At 43.8% G+C, this 16,049-nt stretch overlaps 1 protein-coding gene across 1 annotated transcript in view; it reads right to left on the reverse strand.

The window, feature by feature from the left end:
- RECK (reversion inducing cysteine rich protein with kazal motifs) overlaps positions 1–15,680 on the reverse strand; it is a 424,990-nt gene extending 409,310 nt beyond the window's left edge. The window contains exon 1 of the mRNA XM_063922771.1: positions 15,483–15,680. Coding sequence (XP_063778841.1) covers positions 15,483–15,582 — 100 coding nt within the window. The 5' untranslated portion in view covers positions 15,583–15,680. The remainder of the gene's footprint in view (positions 1–15,482) is intronic.
- Positions 15,681–16,049: the final 369 nt, after the last annotated feature.

Raw genomic sequence — 16,049 nt, forward strand, 5'->3', positions numbered from 1 at the left:
TGATATATTGTCGAGTTTTGTAATATCCAGAAGAGGGGATCTATAGATAAATTAAAGAGAAGGAGCGACAAGGGGCATTTTTGTCTTGTGCCTCTCTGCATAGTTATCTGTGACCCCTGTTTGCCATTAACCAACAAAGAAGTTGGTTTTGTGTATAAATATTTGATGAGACTAACAATTTTTTTTATTGAAGCCTCTGTATTCTAATATTCTAAATAAGTGATGCCACACTACTGTGTCAAAAGCTTTGTGTGCAGGGCCGTCTTTTCATATGGGCTCAATGGGCTCTTGCCCAAGGGCCCCAGGAGTATCAGGGCCGTAGGCTGATAGCTGAGGGTCCCCTCTTTCCAGGGGTACCAGATGTTTGAAAACCGGCCCTGGGGAACCGGAGATATCTGACTTAAAAGCAGTGGTCCCCAACCAAGCCTGTTAATTGTTCTTCCCAGCCAGATATCTCGGGTTTTGACTGACTTAGAGTTTTTCTGAGGGTATAATCCAAAAGCTGCGACTCTCCCCTTTTGGTGGACACTGACAGCTTGTCTCTACTATGCCCAGAACTAGAGATATCAGCCTTCCAGCAGCAAGTCCCTGCTCCAGCTCCACACGCCTAATGTACAGTTTTAGATTTTCATTGGTGAATTGCTTTGGCTCCTGAAGTCTGATCCCCAACTCCGCAGAACCTCCTGAAAGATGGGACTCTGTAGTTTTTTTTATCCCATTCAAAGCTAAGAAATATATTTTCAGGAACTTGAGATATCTGCAGTCAAGCAAGCTGCCCTCCCACCGGAAAATGATAAATATTAAGCCCACTCCACTATCCACCCCTCCCCTGCGCATTAATCACCCCAGACCACCCTGGAAGTCATGTACCGGGGCCCCTTCATTCAGCCCAATTCCTCCTTCCACAGTTTAGCCCAATCTGTGCAGTAAAAGGAGTAATTAGCAGAAATTACTGCTCCAGCTCCTACATGCTGAGCGGAAGATAGAACACCCCCTACTGACCGTGGGACATCAAAGCTGCCGCTGATAGCACCCCCCACCCCTGCCGCTGGAGGACGGGTAGGGGGCCCAGTGCATTGCTGTGCCCAGGGGCCTACACTGCTTTTAAGATGGCCCTGCTTGTGTGTGTCAAGGCTCAATAGCATATGTTCCGCATTGGGTGTATTCCTTGACGCTACAGTTGCTGCAATTGCTGTCCTAATAGCTTTGACTGATTGGCGACCCCGAAGAAAACCATATTGATGATCTGTTAGTAAATCTGGTAGGATTATTTACAAATTTATGCGCCAATTGCAACTGATGCTCCACCCATGTTGTAGCTGCACCCACAATATTTACAGCTCCACCCAGGAGGTTCCTGCCTATTTTGTCAGTCCCGGGCCTCACAATTTCTGATGGCAGCCCTGGCGGGCAGACAGGTAAGAAGAGAGGGAAGAGAGGAGAAGTTACAGCCACCTGCAGGGACTGATTGGACTGGTGGTCTCACTATACCGGCGCCAGAATCCCGCCTGGTGGAAAGCAGACAGTCGACATGCCAACTAGCACGGACTGTTCCCACTCGTGGGTGTCCATGACACCCATAGAGTAGGAATCGAGGGGCTTCATTGCGCTCGCACCCCCTCCATCGGCAATCTAAACACCGGGATCCCGGCATCGGTATGGTGACCAGTGGTATCCCAACCACTGGTCACCCATACCCAACCCGTTAGAGAGCAATAACTTGTTCTTCACAATGCAATGTTGTAGGAGTCAGACATTAATGGAGAAGATTATTGCGTTATCTTCTGTTAACCCTTTCATACAGTGTGATACTAAATCATTTGGGAACATTCATTTCTGGGGATACGGTCATTGGGCTGACAAGACTTAGGTCAACAATCATTAGGTCGACCACTATTGGTCGACATGCACTAGGTTGACATGGTCACTAGGTTGACATGGAAAAAGATCGACATGAGTTTTTCACATATTTTGTTTTTCATAAGTTCGCTTGCCATGTGAGGGGACACGGTGCACTAATTGGGGTTCCCCGTCACTTTACGAAGAAAACGACACCAAAAAAAGTTAAATAAAACTCATCCATGTCGACCTAGTGACCATGTTGGCCTAATGCATGTCGACCAATAGTGGTCGACCTAATGATTTTCGACCTAAGTGTGGTCGACCTAATGACCCATACCCCATTTCTGCATGATTTAAGCGAAAATTATTTTACTAAATAAACCCCAAACCCCAAAATCTTTAAAAAATGCAGATACTTAGGACCTGATTCAGAGCTGATCGCAGATGTGCTAAAATTAGCACAACTACGATCAGAATCTCTGACATGTGGGGAGACACCCAGCACAGGGCTAGTCTGCCACGCATGTCTGTGTGCGCACGCGCAGTGTGGCTGCTGCACGAGCGCACAACACAAAAGGCGTCATGCTGCAATCGCTGCTGTTGCAGCGATCGGGTCTGAGTTAGGCCTTTAGAACCTAATTCTGATAAAAAAAGTTTTGTCAACAGCCATAAGTTTTAAGAGTTGTTGGAGGAGTATTTGTTTCCATCCCATGTCTGCATAAGATGCAATGAATGATGACGATGCAAGGAGCTTCCTTTTTTAAAGCTGCAAAAGCAGATGTATTATCAAGCATCACGGCACTCCATCGGTGCAAAGAGAGTTTTCTTACCAGCCAAGTGTTTTTGGTGAATATATTTTTTTACCTTTTCAAAATTTTGAGGCCCTTGTAGTTTCCAAAAGTCACTCACAAAAAAAGTATTTATGTGTTAGCATGAACATAGCGAGCAAATATAAGGAACTGCAATATAAAGTGGCATAGACGGGACCAGCATTTGGAGGGCATGCTGGTTCTTGTAGTGCCATTTGGAGGCATGACTCTAGGTGAGTTGGCTCTCAATTTAGATACATTTTTGTATGTGCTTTATCATGTAGCATAACAATAAGCAATTATATGACCCAGAGTCGGTGCTATTATCATGTAGCGTTAGGGACAACAGCATGCTTGCCGATATTCTGGCTGCCCCATGTGGAAGGGTGCAGCCAGGTCGGCACAGGGAGGGGTGTGGTGCAGTGTCAGCTGATGTGTTGGGGGTCAATGACGCAACATAGGAGCGTTGGGGGTTGCTGGCCAACGCGTAGGGGTACGGGTTACCAGCACATAGCCGGGAGACTTGAGCACTCTTCCAGGGGGCCGGGAGCGCCACACAATTTTCGGGAGCCTCCCAGCTATTCCGGGAGAGTAGGCAAGTATGGACAACAGGTATCAGAAGACTCAACCTGGTGGCTTAACTATATCTTTGCAAATATATGAAACTAAAGGTGCATACACACTGGGCGATTTTGAGCTCCTGCAGCATCGCTGACCGAGGCAGTCTGTCAGCCTGTTTTACCGGCTGAGTGAACCACTTTCAACAGTCTCTTACTGTGGAAAGTGGTTCACCCCGTGAAAATCGCTGGCCCATGTGAAAATTGCTCAGTATGTATGCACTGTGCGATTTTCTGGCCAGCGATTTTCACATCATCTCTCAGGATACACACTGTGCAAAAATGCCCAGTGTGTATGAACCTTAAGAAATGGCCAGTGTGGATGCACGTTAAGATCTCTTAACTTTCTATTATCATGTAGTGTTCAAGTCTTATTACTAATACTTTTTGGTGTGCTGGGGGAAAACTTTTTTCTCTATCTTGTTTAAAAATAAGGAGATGTCTACATTCAGAAATGTCTGTCTGTAGCTTCGTCCAGCTACATGCTGGGAAGGATGAGGCTGACAATTCCTCTTGCCACTGGGTGACAGTTGACAGTGGGTATCGGATCTTTTGAGTGAAAGGGGAAAGGGACTAGGGCAGCGCAGCAGCAGAGAAGGCAGCTATACTGGGAGTTGGTGGTGATTACTTTGATGCTAAGCCAGGGTGAATCAACATCATCACCGGAGGAGCATGGCAATCGGCGGGACCCCCTATTTGAATGGTCCTGTGGAAACAGCGGTCCTGCTCCAGGCCCTGGAATGCTCTGCAGCCAATGAGATAGGAAAGGAGATTAAGCTGATAGATGCCTGGAGCTGACTTGGTCCTGAAGAGAGACAAAGCCATATAGAAGTGGGGTGAGCTCATTGTACAGTATCACATTGTTTCTGCACACTGCAATACATCAAACTAGCATCCACCACAAGTCCAATGCTCTCCTGTGAATTATTTATGTTAAAGACCTGTGAACCCCATGCAGTTTACTGACTTTAACAGTAAAACACCGACTGCAGATGCTGTTAAAATCTGCAAGTATATTGTGGATATCAACACCTTAGTGTCATCAAAGTACCTACAACCCAAAACTCTGAGATAATAGGGATTTGGAACAGTTAAACTAGAGACTTAAAATAAAACCCCTTTGAGTCAACCCGAATGAACAATTCCCGATTGTGAGACAGGGTTGAGAGTCAATAGTCAGTGCATGAATATTGAAAACACAATTTGGAAAGGCTTTGCTTCACTGCTGCATACATTAAATCTCCCTTGACATCAATGCAGTTAAAATTACAAATGCCTTTCTGTTTAATTCTTTGCGTAAAGTACATTGTGTTCAATAAAACAAAGGACAACAAGAAGCAAACCTACAGTTCCTTAGCTTAGTCTTTTGCATCAACATATGATTTGGCCACTTCACTCCCCTCAGGAAGGATGAGATTGAAATATACTATTGAACTTAGGTTCAGTGGTTGGTTTATTCACTGCAGCTTAGCAGCCACTGCACAGCAGGTAACAAGTCTGGAATTACTGCAGGTCACAAATGGCACATAAAATTAAGCAGTTTTGTCACTCTGACACACAGTGGACTGTGGACATGCATAAGATCTGTGGACCTTCCAGGTCATGCCATTCTAATGCTAACCACAACCCTGGCCGATCGCCTGGCCAGCTTGTCCGGCGTCAGTAGCACTGTGCTCTGTTTGCAGCAAAGCTTTACCCCAGTTCACAGGTTAGCTGATTGCTTGGTTGTGAACCTCAGCACACTCCAAAACCTGGACTGGACCTGCCAACCAGCCTACACCCAGGTAGTCACGTGGTCAGTATTGGCTCTGACTTGTGGCACCGTGGATTCCCTGCCACAGTATTAATATTTAGCCTAAGTTGTATTCAAATGCATGTTTACAAATGTGTTTACTTGTTACAATTTATTTCTGAGTATTACTCCATTATTTGGAATCTCCTAAAGGCATATTGAAGTAGTCACAGTACTCCTGTATTATTTGTTACACTAATTTCGCTGGACTATGGCCCTCATTCCGAGTTGTTAGCTCGCAAGCTGCTTTTAGCAGCATTGCACACGCTAAGCCGCCGCCTACTGGGAGTGAATCTTAGCTTCGCAGAATTGCGAACGAAAGATTCTCAAAATTGCGAATAGAAATTTCTTAGCAGTTTCTGAGTAGCTCGAGACTTACTCTGCCACTGCGATCAGTTCAGTCAGTTTCGTTCCTGGTTTGACGTCACAAACACACCCAGCGTTCGCCCAGACACTCCCCCGTTTCTCCAGCCACTCCCGCGTTTTTCCCAGAAACGGCAGCGTTTTTTCACACACTCCCATAAAACGGTCAGTTTCCGCCCAGAAACACCCACTTCCTGTCACCAGAACGAAGAAAAAACTTCGTAATGCCGTGAGTAAAATACCAAACTTCTTAGCAAATTTACTTGACGCAGCCACAGTGCGAACATTGCGCATGCGCAGTTAGCGGAAAATCGCACCGATGCGAAGAAAAATAACGAGCGAACAACTCGGAATGAGGGCCTATATTTGTTCCTGTAAAAAAAAAACCCCCACCAGAAACAGGATTTCCAGTTACTGTGTCTAACTTATTCAGTTGGTTAAGTCAAATTGCTTCTCTGATTGAGCTTTAAGACCAAGAGGACAAACGGGTGGTATTCAGTATGCCGGCTGTTGGGATCCCAGCGCTCAGTATACCGAATCCCTACTCCCGGCACACCAACAACTATTCTCCCCCTTGGGGGCCCACAACCCCCCTGGAGGGAGAATAAATAGTATGGTAGCGGGCCACCGTGCCTGCAAGGGGCTCATTTGCGCTCGCCCAGCTGCCTGCATGCCGGCGGTCGTGTTCCCAGCGGCCAGTGTACCGCCGCCAGCATAAAATACTACACCCGGTCAAACACGACATAGGATTCATAGAATTTACAATGAGTTTATTAGCACCATTACACGTGCATATACATGGTCGAGTCACATTATTATGACCAACTCCTACATTTGATGTCCGCAGTGAGAAGCCTATGAAGTACGTCACGTGTTTTGTGCAGGCTTGGTGGGTAGATAAGGTGTGCAATAGGCCTTCTGCACACATATCACTTGTTGTTGTCATGGGTAAAAGGGGAGATTTACTCGAGTTGCAAAAAGGGATGAGTAAAGGTATTCAGGGCAAGGATGGCCGTAATTCTGAAAAAGCGCAGTTTGTGTACTGTTCGTGCACTGCTGTGTTGAAGATGTGTTGTGACTGTACAAATGGCATCATTGCAAATAGCCAACAAGGAGCAGCACGTGCCATTGATGTGAGGGGTGAACGTCGGCTGTGAAAGTGCGTGAGAGTTGACCAACACGCTACAGTGGAGCAGCTCACCCTCAAAATGAACCTGGGGCTACCAGAGGAGTGTTAAAACGACAGTTCAGTGAGCCCTGCTGTGTATGGGGTTCCAAATCGGGTACTCTGGCTATTAGCAGGTGGTCACAATAGTGTGACTCGACCGTGTATAAGCCTTGTGACTCCCCACAGTTTGAACCAAGCTGCAAGTTATATAGATCTATTGTTTTTACTGTTTGGTACACTTTACCCTAGTGCACTTTTTTTCACGTTCATCTATATGCCCTATGACTCCACACAGTGATCTACAAATTGAAAATTGAGAATTAAAATTACAGAGAAGCAACCAAATACTAGTGCTGCAGTTGCTGCCACCAGTCATGACCATTTTTCATTTCTGCCACTGATGTGTGGCGATGTTTCTTAGATGTGCTATAAACTGCCATATGTTTGTGCCGCTGCACTGTCGCTTAGTAACCATCCAGCTCATTGCAGCCCTTGGCCTAATGCGGATGAAAACAATATTGTGAACTGTGAGATAGTCAAAATTGATTGAAAATGAGTGGACATTAATGTTATTGAGGTTAATAATTTCTAAAGTATCTGCTTTTATGTAATTTTACCTTTTTTTTGTAAATTTTTGAGGGGAGAATCAAAAATCAAAACCAAAACCAGTGACTGCTGAAATCCAAAACCAAAACCAGAAGATAAATTAAAGCCAAAACCAGTACAAAAGGTATGGCACACATCTCTAATAAATGTGCTCCTTAGTAATGTTCAGATTCTTACATACAGAAGAAAGTAAGAGCCAACATATTATCCAAGAACAGCATTGTCAATATATGAAAGTCTGGTGCTGGCCAATTAACTGTGGGCAAAGTGACTATCGACCCAGAAATACTTGCAAGTGTATTGGTCCTAGTGGCGGAACTTGTAAGTGTTGGGCCCAGGTGCAAAAATATAATTTGGGCCCCCCTCCTCGACCCAATCACAAAATGTCAAAGAGCAGTGGGTGACAGGAGAGGCAGTGGGTGAAAGTGTAAGACAGGGAGGCCGAGGGTGACAGCAGAATGAAGGTGGAAACAGAGGGTGACAAGCGGAGGCAGTGGGTGACAGAGATAAAAGCACAATGTCCTGCACAATGTAAAAAACAGGGAGCATGTACCTTGGTAGGGGCAGAAACACAGCGGCCTCTGCTCGGCCTGTGACAGGGGCCCCCACCCCATGTGCTTTCCTCAGTTTGGCATTCAGTCAGGCAGACTCTGACAGTTACACCGGTTGTGAGCTTGCCTTTCATTCAGACAGCAGTGAATCAGAAAAAGTGTACAGCTATCTGTTAATTAGAGGTAGTATGTGGCTGTGATCATCAGCACTGATAGGTAGCAGGACACCTCTGTCAGTCCCGGACACACAAGGTCAGGCCTGCCTACCTAAGGTAAGGGGCAGATTCCTCAGACAGTGGGTCCCACACTGCTCTCTGCGCTCGGCCATTCATGTGACATTGCTCAAAATGGTCTGCAGGGGGCCAGGGGATTACTTGTTGCTGGTCTGAGCAGCAGTGGCTCCTATAGTGCTAAGGGGCGCTGGTGCAATGCACCTGCTACACCAATGGTAGTTCTGCTTCTGCTACACCAATGGTAGTTCCGCTTTGCTTCAAGAACACTGTGGGCCTAATTCAGAGATGTACATAAACCCCAAGTTTATGCACACTTCCAATGTTTTTAGATCTGTGCATTTGCAGAAGCCACACAGTACGTGTGTGGATCCAGGGTTGTGACGTTGCTTGTAGTGTCTCAAATGCAAATTAAGAGGTGTAATCCAGCACAGTAATTGACAACAAATATACTAGAGAATATACATATGATGAAAGATGAATATATGCCAAACCAACCATATGAGAAATACTCAATATTCTGTACCTAACAGAATGACAGTTATTTGTGATGTTGGTGGTGCTCCCCAGAGTCAAAATCTATGCCAGTATATATCTGTATTTTGTTCTTATTGCCATAGAGCAACAAAACATAAGTGTGTTTTAAAATATATATATATTTCTTGAGACAGCGGGAGTGGCCTATATCTCTTCTTCATCCTGCCCATTGCTCCGCTGGTATTCGTGGTCTTCTTATTGGCACAAACGCCCACCAGATCCCATACCCCCTCATGACACTTAGGTCAGTGGTATACCACTTTATTAAGCATTTTCAGTTGGAAGGATTTAGCCTCACGTTATTTTAATGTATAATATTTTCCTCAATATTCTCTATGTAATTATGTTTTATTGCCGAACTGTCTGTGTACCCCCCTACCCTTCCCCTTTCCCTTTTTTCTTTTCTGTACCCCTCACCCGCAAAATAATAAAAATTATTATTGAAAAATATATATATTTCTGTAAACCGTGATTGTAATCTTGAGTTTAATATACACTTAGTACATACAAATGGAAAGGCATGGAAAGGTGCATACACATGGTGAGATTTTGTCTAAGTGAAGTGCCAATTTTGACTTTGCAATTTCTCTTGAACTCCCCGGAGCCAAGAACCACCAATTTGTACTCTATTTACTTGTGATTTTGAGTATATACAATTTTGACTATACTAGTAGAAACTAGATTGTCCTCAATATAGTCAAAATTGCCTTGCCTCCAGTCTTTTTTTTCTTGCAATACTGACCCCTCGGGAACGCGCATCGGTATCACAAGTTGTATACACATAGTGCGATATGTGCTAACTTTTCATACCATTTTGACTATATACTGTAGACTTAATCGTAAGCACACATCGCACATTGGCCCTCATTCCGAGTTGTTCGCTCGCTAGCTGCTTTCAGCAGCCGTGCAAACGCTAAGCAGCCGCCCTCTGGGAGTGTATCTTAGCTTAGCAGAAGTGCGAACGAAAGGATCGCAGCACGGCTACAAAAAATTTTTTGAGCAGGTTCTGAGTAGCTTCAGACCTACTCCTAGCTTGCGATCACTACAGACTATTTAGTTCCTGTTTTGACATCACAAACACGCCCTGCGTTCGGCCAGCCACTCCCCCGTTTCCCCAGGCACGCCTGCGTTTGTATCTGATATGCCTGCGTTTTTCAGCACACTCCCTGAAAACGGTCAGTTACCTCCCAGAAACGCCCCATTCCTGTCAATCACTCACCGATCAGCAGTGCGACTGTAAAGCGTCGCTCGACCTTGTGTGAAACTGCATCGGCTTTTGTGAAAGTACGTCGCGCGTGCGTACTGCGCCGCATACGCATACACAGAAGTGCCGATTTTTAGCCTGATCGCTACGCTGCGAACAACGGCAGCTAGCGATCAACTCGGAATGACCCCCATTGTGTGTATGCACCTTAAGTGTTCACACAATAAAAATAGCTAATTGTGTCCTCCTTCCACCATGATCTAAATTGTGAATGTGAAAATATATGTGATCTAAAGCAGCGCTGAGTGACAGTATTACCCATAATGCATACAGTAATTCTAAGGTCACAAATCGTATACTTTCTTTATAAAAAGAGTGGGTCCTGTCTGCTATAGCATCTGAAATATGTTTCCATAGGTTCTGTACCATAACATTTAGTGGGAGAATGTAAAAAGTGGCAAATTCATAGAAACAAAAGTGTGTAATGACTGTGGGGTACAAGTTTTAATATAATTCTTCACTACAATGTGACATCACAAAGCAGACTACAACACAGATAAAAATATATATAAATATATGTGTTTAAGTCATGTTCTTGCATTCATGTTTCACAGAAAAAAATTATTTTGCACAAGAACCTGAAACATCAGTACATCGATAGTACCATTAATAGTGTCAGCTCTATCCCAGCTTCACATAAAATTACATCACAAGCCAATCCATAACATAAATGGGAATAAAAAAAAATGTATATCTATAGTGTCAGGTCATGTGTCAGCATTCATTTTCCACAGAGAAGCAATAACGCAGTGATCTGAAATATTTGTCCACCATTGACTCCTTATCCCAATTTCATGGACTATGGTATCATAAAGCAGTCTACCACGTACATGAATATATATGCATATATGTTTTTAAGTCATATGCTCGCATTCATATTTCACAGACAAAAAAATATAATTGCACAATAACCTGCAATATTGGTACATGATCAATAGTACCATCAATAGTCTTCATTTTTTCACAGAATATGATATAACAAGGCAATCCTAAACACAACTGAGAATAAGAAAAATGTGTATCTGTATAGTGTCAGGCTGTATGTCAGTATTTATTTTCCATGGCGAAAAGCAATAACGCAGAGATCTGAAATATTGGTCTACCATCGATGGTATCGACTCCTTATCCCATTTTCATGGAGTATGGTAACACAAAGCAGTCTATCACATAAATGAGAATGTATGTCTATTTAGATCATGCACTAATATACCATTTTACACAGACATACATTGCATACTATCATCAGACATTGGTACAGTACATCATTGATATCAAGTCCTCATCTCAATTCATATGGATTGCAAGAAAAGGACTGATTGTGCTATGTCAGACAACTGTGGACAGGGTAGGAATTGAATGACCTGGCATTCTAACAAGAAGAAATTCTCAAATGGTTATAGGAGTGCAGCTTATTTTTTATCTTTAGAATATAACACCCCACATTGTATAAGTAAAGAGGGACACTGAGCAGGTGAAAAGTTTGGAATTTTCACACATTTCTTCTCACCACCTGTGATAAAAAATGTGTCCCCTCCATCCCACCCCAGCGCAGTATTCACACTTAAACTGCGCAATAATTGAATTTCTCCTGGGCACTGTTTAGTGGCAGCTTTGGGAGAAAGCAATTGACTCACCCCCCCAAGACTCCCATATACTTTGCTTTTGGCCACTAAAAGGCTTTTACTGTTATCCAATGTTAGTTTGCATTTTTATGGAGCACATGCTAATTTCCCCATATTCGCCTACATATATGAACTGTGAGTTAAGCAGCAGCACACATACGCATGGTAAGTGACATTACTACACAGCAGGAGCATATCTACCCATTGGATGGGATGGAACTCGCCAGAGGCGCTGGCCGGGGGGCCTTCTGGTGGTGCCACCCTGCGGGCAGGGGGTACAATCAGGGGTCTCATTACAGGGATGCGAACCTCTGGGAAGGTGACAACAATAACCGCACACAAAGCCTTTCAGAGATGGGTGGCCATGACCTAGTGACTGGCATTCTGGAATGAGAGCTGTGTGTAAATAGGGACAAGAGCTGCCCGCCTTGCCTGGTCATTTTCCGGAGGTGTATGTCTGTCACTGTTAACTATCTGCCAGTTGTATTGTGGATAATTCTTGTTACCATGAATTTTACCTGTGCTGCTGCTATGTATGAATAATAAATAAGGAGAGCTACCTTTAGGGATATCAAACATTAGAAACCTAACCTGTTTTTGAGTAACACAAATGGTATCCTGGCGTCTGAAGTATAAAAGCTGTGTATGTAACTTATATGCCAAAATTCCAGAATGAAATCACAATATACAATTTATTGATATATACAAATGTTCAGAGTATATATTACAATCCAGATAAAATGTTTTATTTGCACTGTGCACAGCTAAAACAGCAACTGAATTTTATATTAGTGCAGACCCACTATGTAGTACTCTATATACTATATATTAGGAGCATATCATATTTAAACACAGGCCCGGCAATGGGGGAACTACGGGTACCCATGTATCAGGACCTATGCTTCGGAGGGTCCCTCAACACAATCCCCTTCAGCCACCCAGTAAAAAAAACTGCCTGACAAACTCTTTGGTCTGCACAATGGGTGCTTCACTTTACAAGTGAGGGCTGAGATGACAGCAATAGATGAAATGAACGAAGCTGAGCTGCATATGCTCAGCAGCGTCAGCAGCTTCTCCTAGTGACCTTTGTGCCACACACCAGGCCACACCACCAGCAGCAAGTGTATAAGAGGTACTACTGTGCGGCAAAACATGTATAAGGGGTACTACTGTGTGATGTAATGTGAATAAGAGACACTACTGTGTGGTCTAATGTAAGCAAGGGTCACCACTGTGTGGCATAATGTCAGTAAGGGGCACTACTGTGTGGCATATAGTGAATAAGATACACTACTGTGTGGTGTAATGTCAGTAAGGGGCACTACTGTGCGGTGTAATGTCAGTAAGGGACACTACTGTGTGGTGTACTGTAAGTAAGGGGCACTACTGTGTGGTGTAGTGTCAGTAAGGGGCACTACTGTGCAGTGTAATGTCAGTAAGGGACACTACTGTGTGGCTTATAGTGAATAAGAGACACTACTGTTTGGTGTAATGTGAATAAGGGGCACTATTGTGTGGCATAATTTGAACTGGGGTGCTATTGTGTGGACCACACCCCTTTTTTAGAACATGCTATCCCTATTTAAAATATGGGAGTAGAACGCTGGTCACTAATTGTGCCAGGGGTGATTAGACCCCTAGACACACCCCTGCCACACAGTATTCTCTTTAAGGCAAGTTGCGGTGAACTAAGATTTTACCACAGCTAACTGAATTCCCCCACAGTGTCACATCACTTGGGGTGCTGCAAGGTTGTGCCATGCAATCAGGGCCGGCAACAGAAATCTTGAGACCCAGTATACCAATATCACTGCCCCCCAACTCAACCCCCATTGATACAACCCCTACCCCCCTCAATCCCTACTCCGAATGTTCCTCCTCTTCATTTGCTTACTTTCACAGTTAAACTGTGTGGTCAGGGTGCCAGGACCAAGGAGGGACTCACCACAGCCAGGGTGTCTCACACCTGTAAGGATTAGGGTGCGCCATGGAGTTAGACAGCAGTGGGACTGCGGGTGGCTACTGTAAGTAACCTCAGACTGTCACAGTGTGTTTGGCAGCACCACAGGAGGAGGTTATACTGTTATCCTGCTGGGCTCAGGGATGCTCCTCGCTGCTGTGGCAGGAACAGACAGGAAAGGGCTGATACAGTTGCATATGTGGACCAAGTTATGGGGTAAGCAGATGGGAGGGGAGGGGGGGGGGGGAGACGTGGTTGGTGTGGTCTGTTAATTGGGCAGGTGGGTGGAGGTGGAGCAGGCAGTTTAAACTGGTAAAAACAAAAAAGGATTAGTAGGTGCTGCGACACCATTTTTTTTGTGACCCTGATCCTCACTGGCCCTCTGAATCTCAGGGCACGTTATGGGTGTCCCCTTTGTCTCCAACCCCCCCTCCATCCCTTGCCAGGCCTGCATGCAACAGCCTCTATAGTGTAAAAAAAAAAAGGGTTTATTTCTTAAATCTGCAAACAGGTCAGCACTCTAGTGCACTTGACCCAAACCAGACTTTCATCCAGGAATAAATGGACAAATAGTTTCCAAATAAAAACATCACATGCTGCAAGTTATCATTAGCTATGCAAATAAAAAGAGAATTATTTATCACAGTGTTATGAATCCTAATAAACTTAACATTTTATCTATTCACATTTTTGTATTGTTAGTTGTCTGTTAGTTCCCTTTCCATCACAGAACAAGTAGTTCAGCAGCAGCTGTAACACCGGGGCTTTGTCCATCACTCCAAATCAAGGTATGTTAATGATGAAAGAACTATTAGTAAAATACAAGTCGCTTTATGTAAAAGCACTATGTGTAGCACTTTTAAACACATACTTATTACAGATTTCTTTCCACTTTACCGCTGGCAAATACTTCACAAAGTTATTTTACACTTTTTTTTACATTGGATAAAATACCAATAGCTGTAAATCTGAGGTTATGTTCACGTCCAGAAGAAAGTATTTACAAGAAATATGAGAAACAAAATAAAGGCAGCAAAAAGAAGCAGAAACATGTATGGCGCAATGTTCTTCAGCCAGCTATTCTGTCCTAGAAAATACGCATCTGGCACATTTCCTTCGTGTTATCACAAAGTACTGATGATTATAGGGGGGAGGGTACAGCACGACTTCCTAAACTATGCAGCCTCATGATCCAAAACATAGCTGGAACCATCTGTGCTGAGAACTTCAGTGGGCTTTCTTCCTGCCTCACCGAATGTACGAAACATGAGTCTAACAGCAATTTAAAATCTTTAGGTTGATAAGTGATTACAAATAAGGCATATTATAGAATAATGTAATTGTTCTGCTAATGTAGTAGAAAATATTACCAATGCCGCTTACTGTGGCTTCTATAAGTGGAATTCTGGGATAACTTGTGAGCAGTCTGTATGGCATTCTCGGGGTCTGTGGCCAAGGTCAGCACAGCAAGGGGTTTCCGAGACTCAGAGTAGCATTACTATTACGCTGTGTGGGTTGGAAAATGAGACCGTTATTTTTATTGGTTTTAATCCTAATAAGAATTTAACGCACGCAATTGAAGTCTTTACTGCCGTTACGCTATTGGCGAATGTTTGTGTAAAAGTATTTATATGTTATGTCCAATCTAGCATCGTCAATATTTTTACAAATACAAATCTATTTAACAACATAAATACCATAAACGTGCAAATCAGAGTCCGGTTCGATGCGCTGATCAATGTGTTTGTTACAATGTACCAAATGTTGCAAGAAAGTTACATCTTGTATTCTCTTTTTTAATTTTACTCTGTGTACTTCATTCTTTTTTGTTTTGAAATGTTAGCTAAAAAAGCCAGTTGTTACGGAAGCTACAGTTTACGGTGGTGGTAAATCATGTCGTTGTTAAGGTTAATATTATTTGCCGGCTGTGTGCTTTGTATTTTTAAGCTAAGTTGAACAAGTACAGTTTACGTAAGTTACCGCTGGAGATAAAGTGTGCCCTCATTGGTGTGGTGACAGTGACAATCGTGCCATGAGTATTTATCCACAGTACACCCTGTCAGAAAGCACAATCAGTAGGATGTATCGGGAACTCCCCTTCCCATTATTCCCATCACTCACCCGCAGCCTCTGGGAACAGCACGGCCACCAGGAGCAGAGAGAGCCCGGGTAGCCCTGAGGTGGCAGCTGCCGTCATGACCCGCACAGAAGCTATAACCATCACATCACAACATCAATGCTGCTGCTACCCCCTCCTCCGCTACTTCTGTGTGTAGTACAGTGCTGCTGTTGCTAGTGCTACCCCTACCCCCACCTCCACTACTCCGTTGCTTCCTTCCTTCTCCTCCTCTTCCACTTCCCCTCACTCCTACTTTCAGACTGGATTTCTTCCTACCCACCCTTCTTGTCCCTTAACTCCCCCTTCATCTATGTTTTTCCACACTCATCCTTTCTTCTCCATGCATCCCCATCTTTTTCCTTTTTTTCTTTGCATCAATAGTACACAGTGTCTCCAGTTCTGTATGACTTTATTTTTTTGCTTACACTTTTTACTAAGTCTGGGTCTCAGGATTGTTCATCTTCTGCAGTAAGAATGTATCACATAATATTCATGTTTTCTATGCACGTGATTCTTTTATCTTTTCTTTTGGCCAAGTTCTTCCCAGTCTTGCAACATGTTATTTCACT

This window comes from Pseudophryne corroboree, chromosome 5 (assembly GCF_028390025.1).
Source record: "Pseudophryne corroboree isolate aPseCor3 chromosome 5, aPseCor3.hap2, whole genome shotgun sequence".
Lineage (NCBI taxonomy): Eukaryota > Metazoa > Chordata > Amphibia > Anura > Myobatrachidae > Pseudophryne > Pseudophryne corroboree.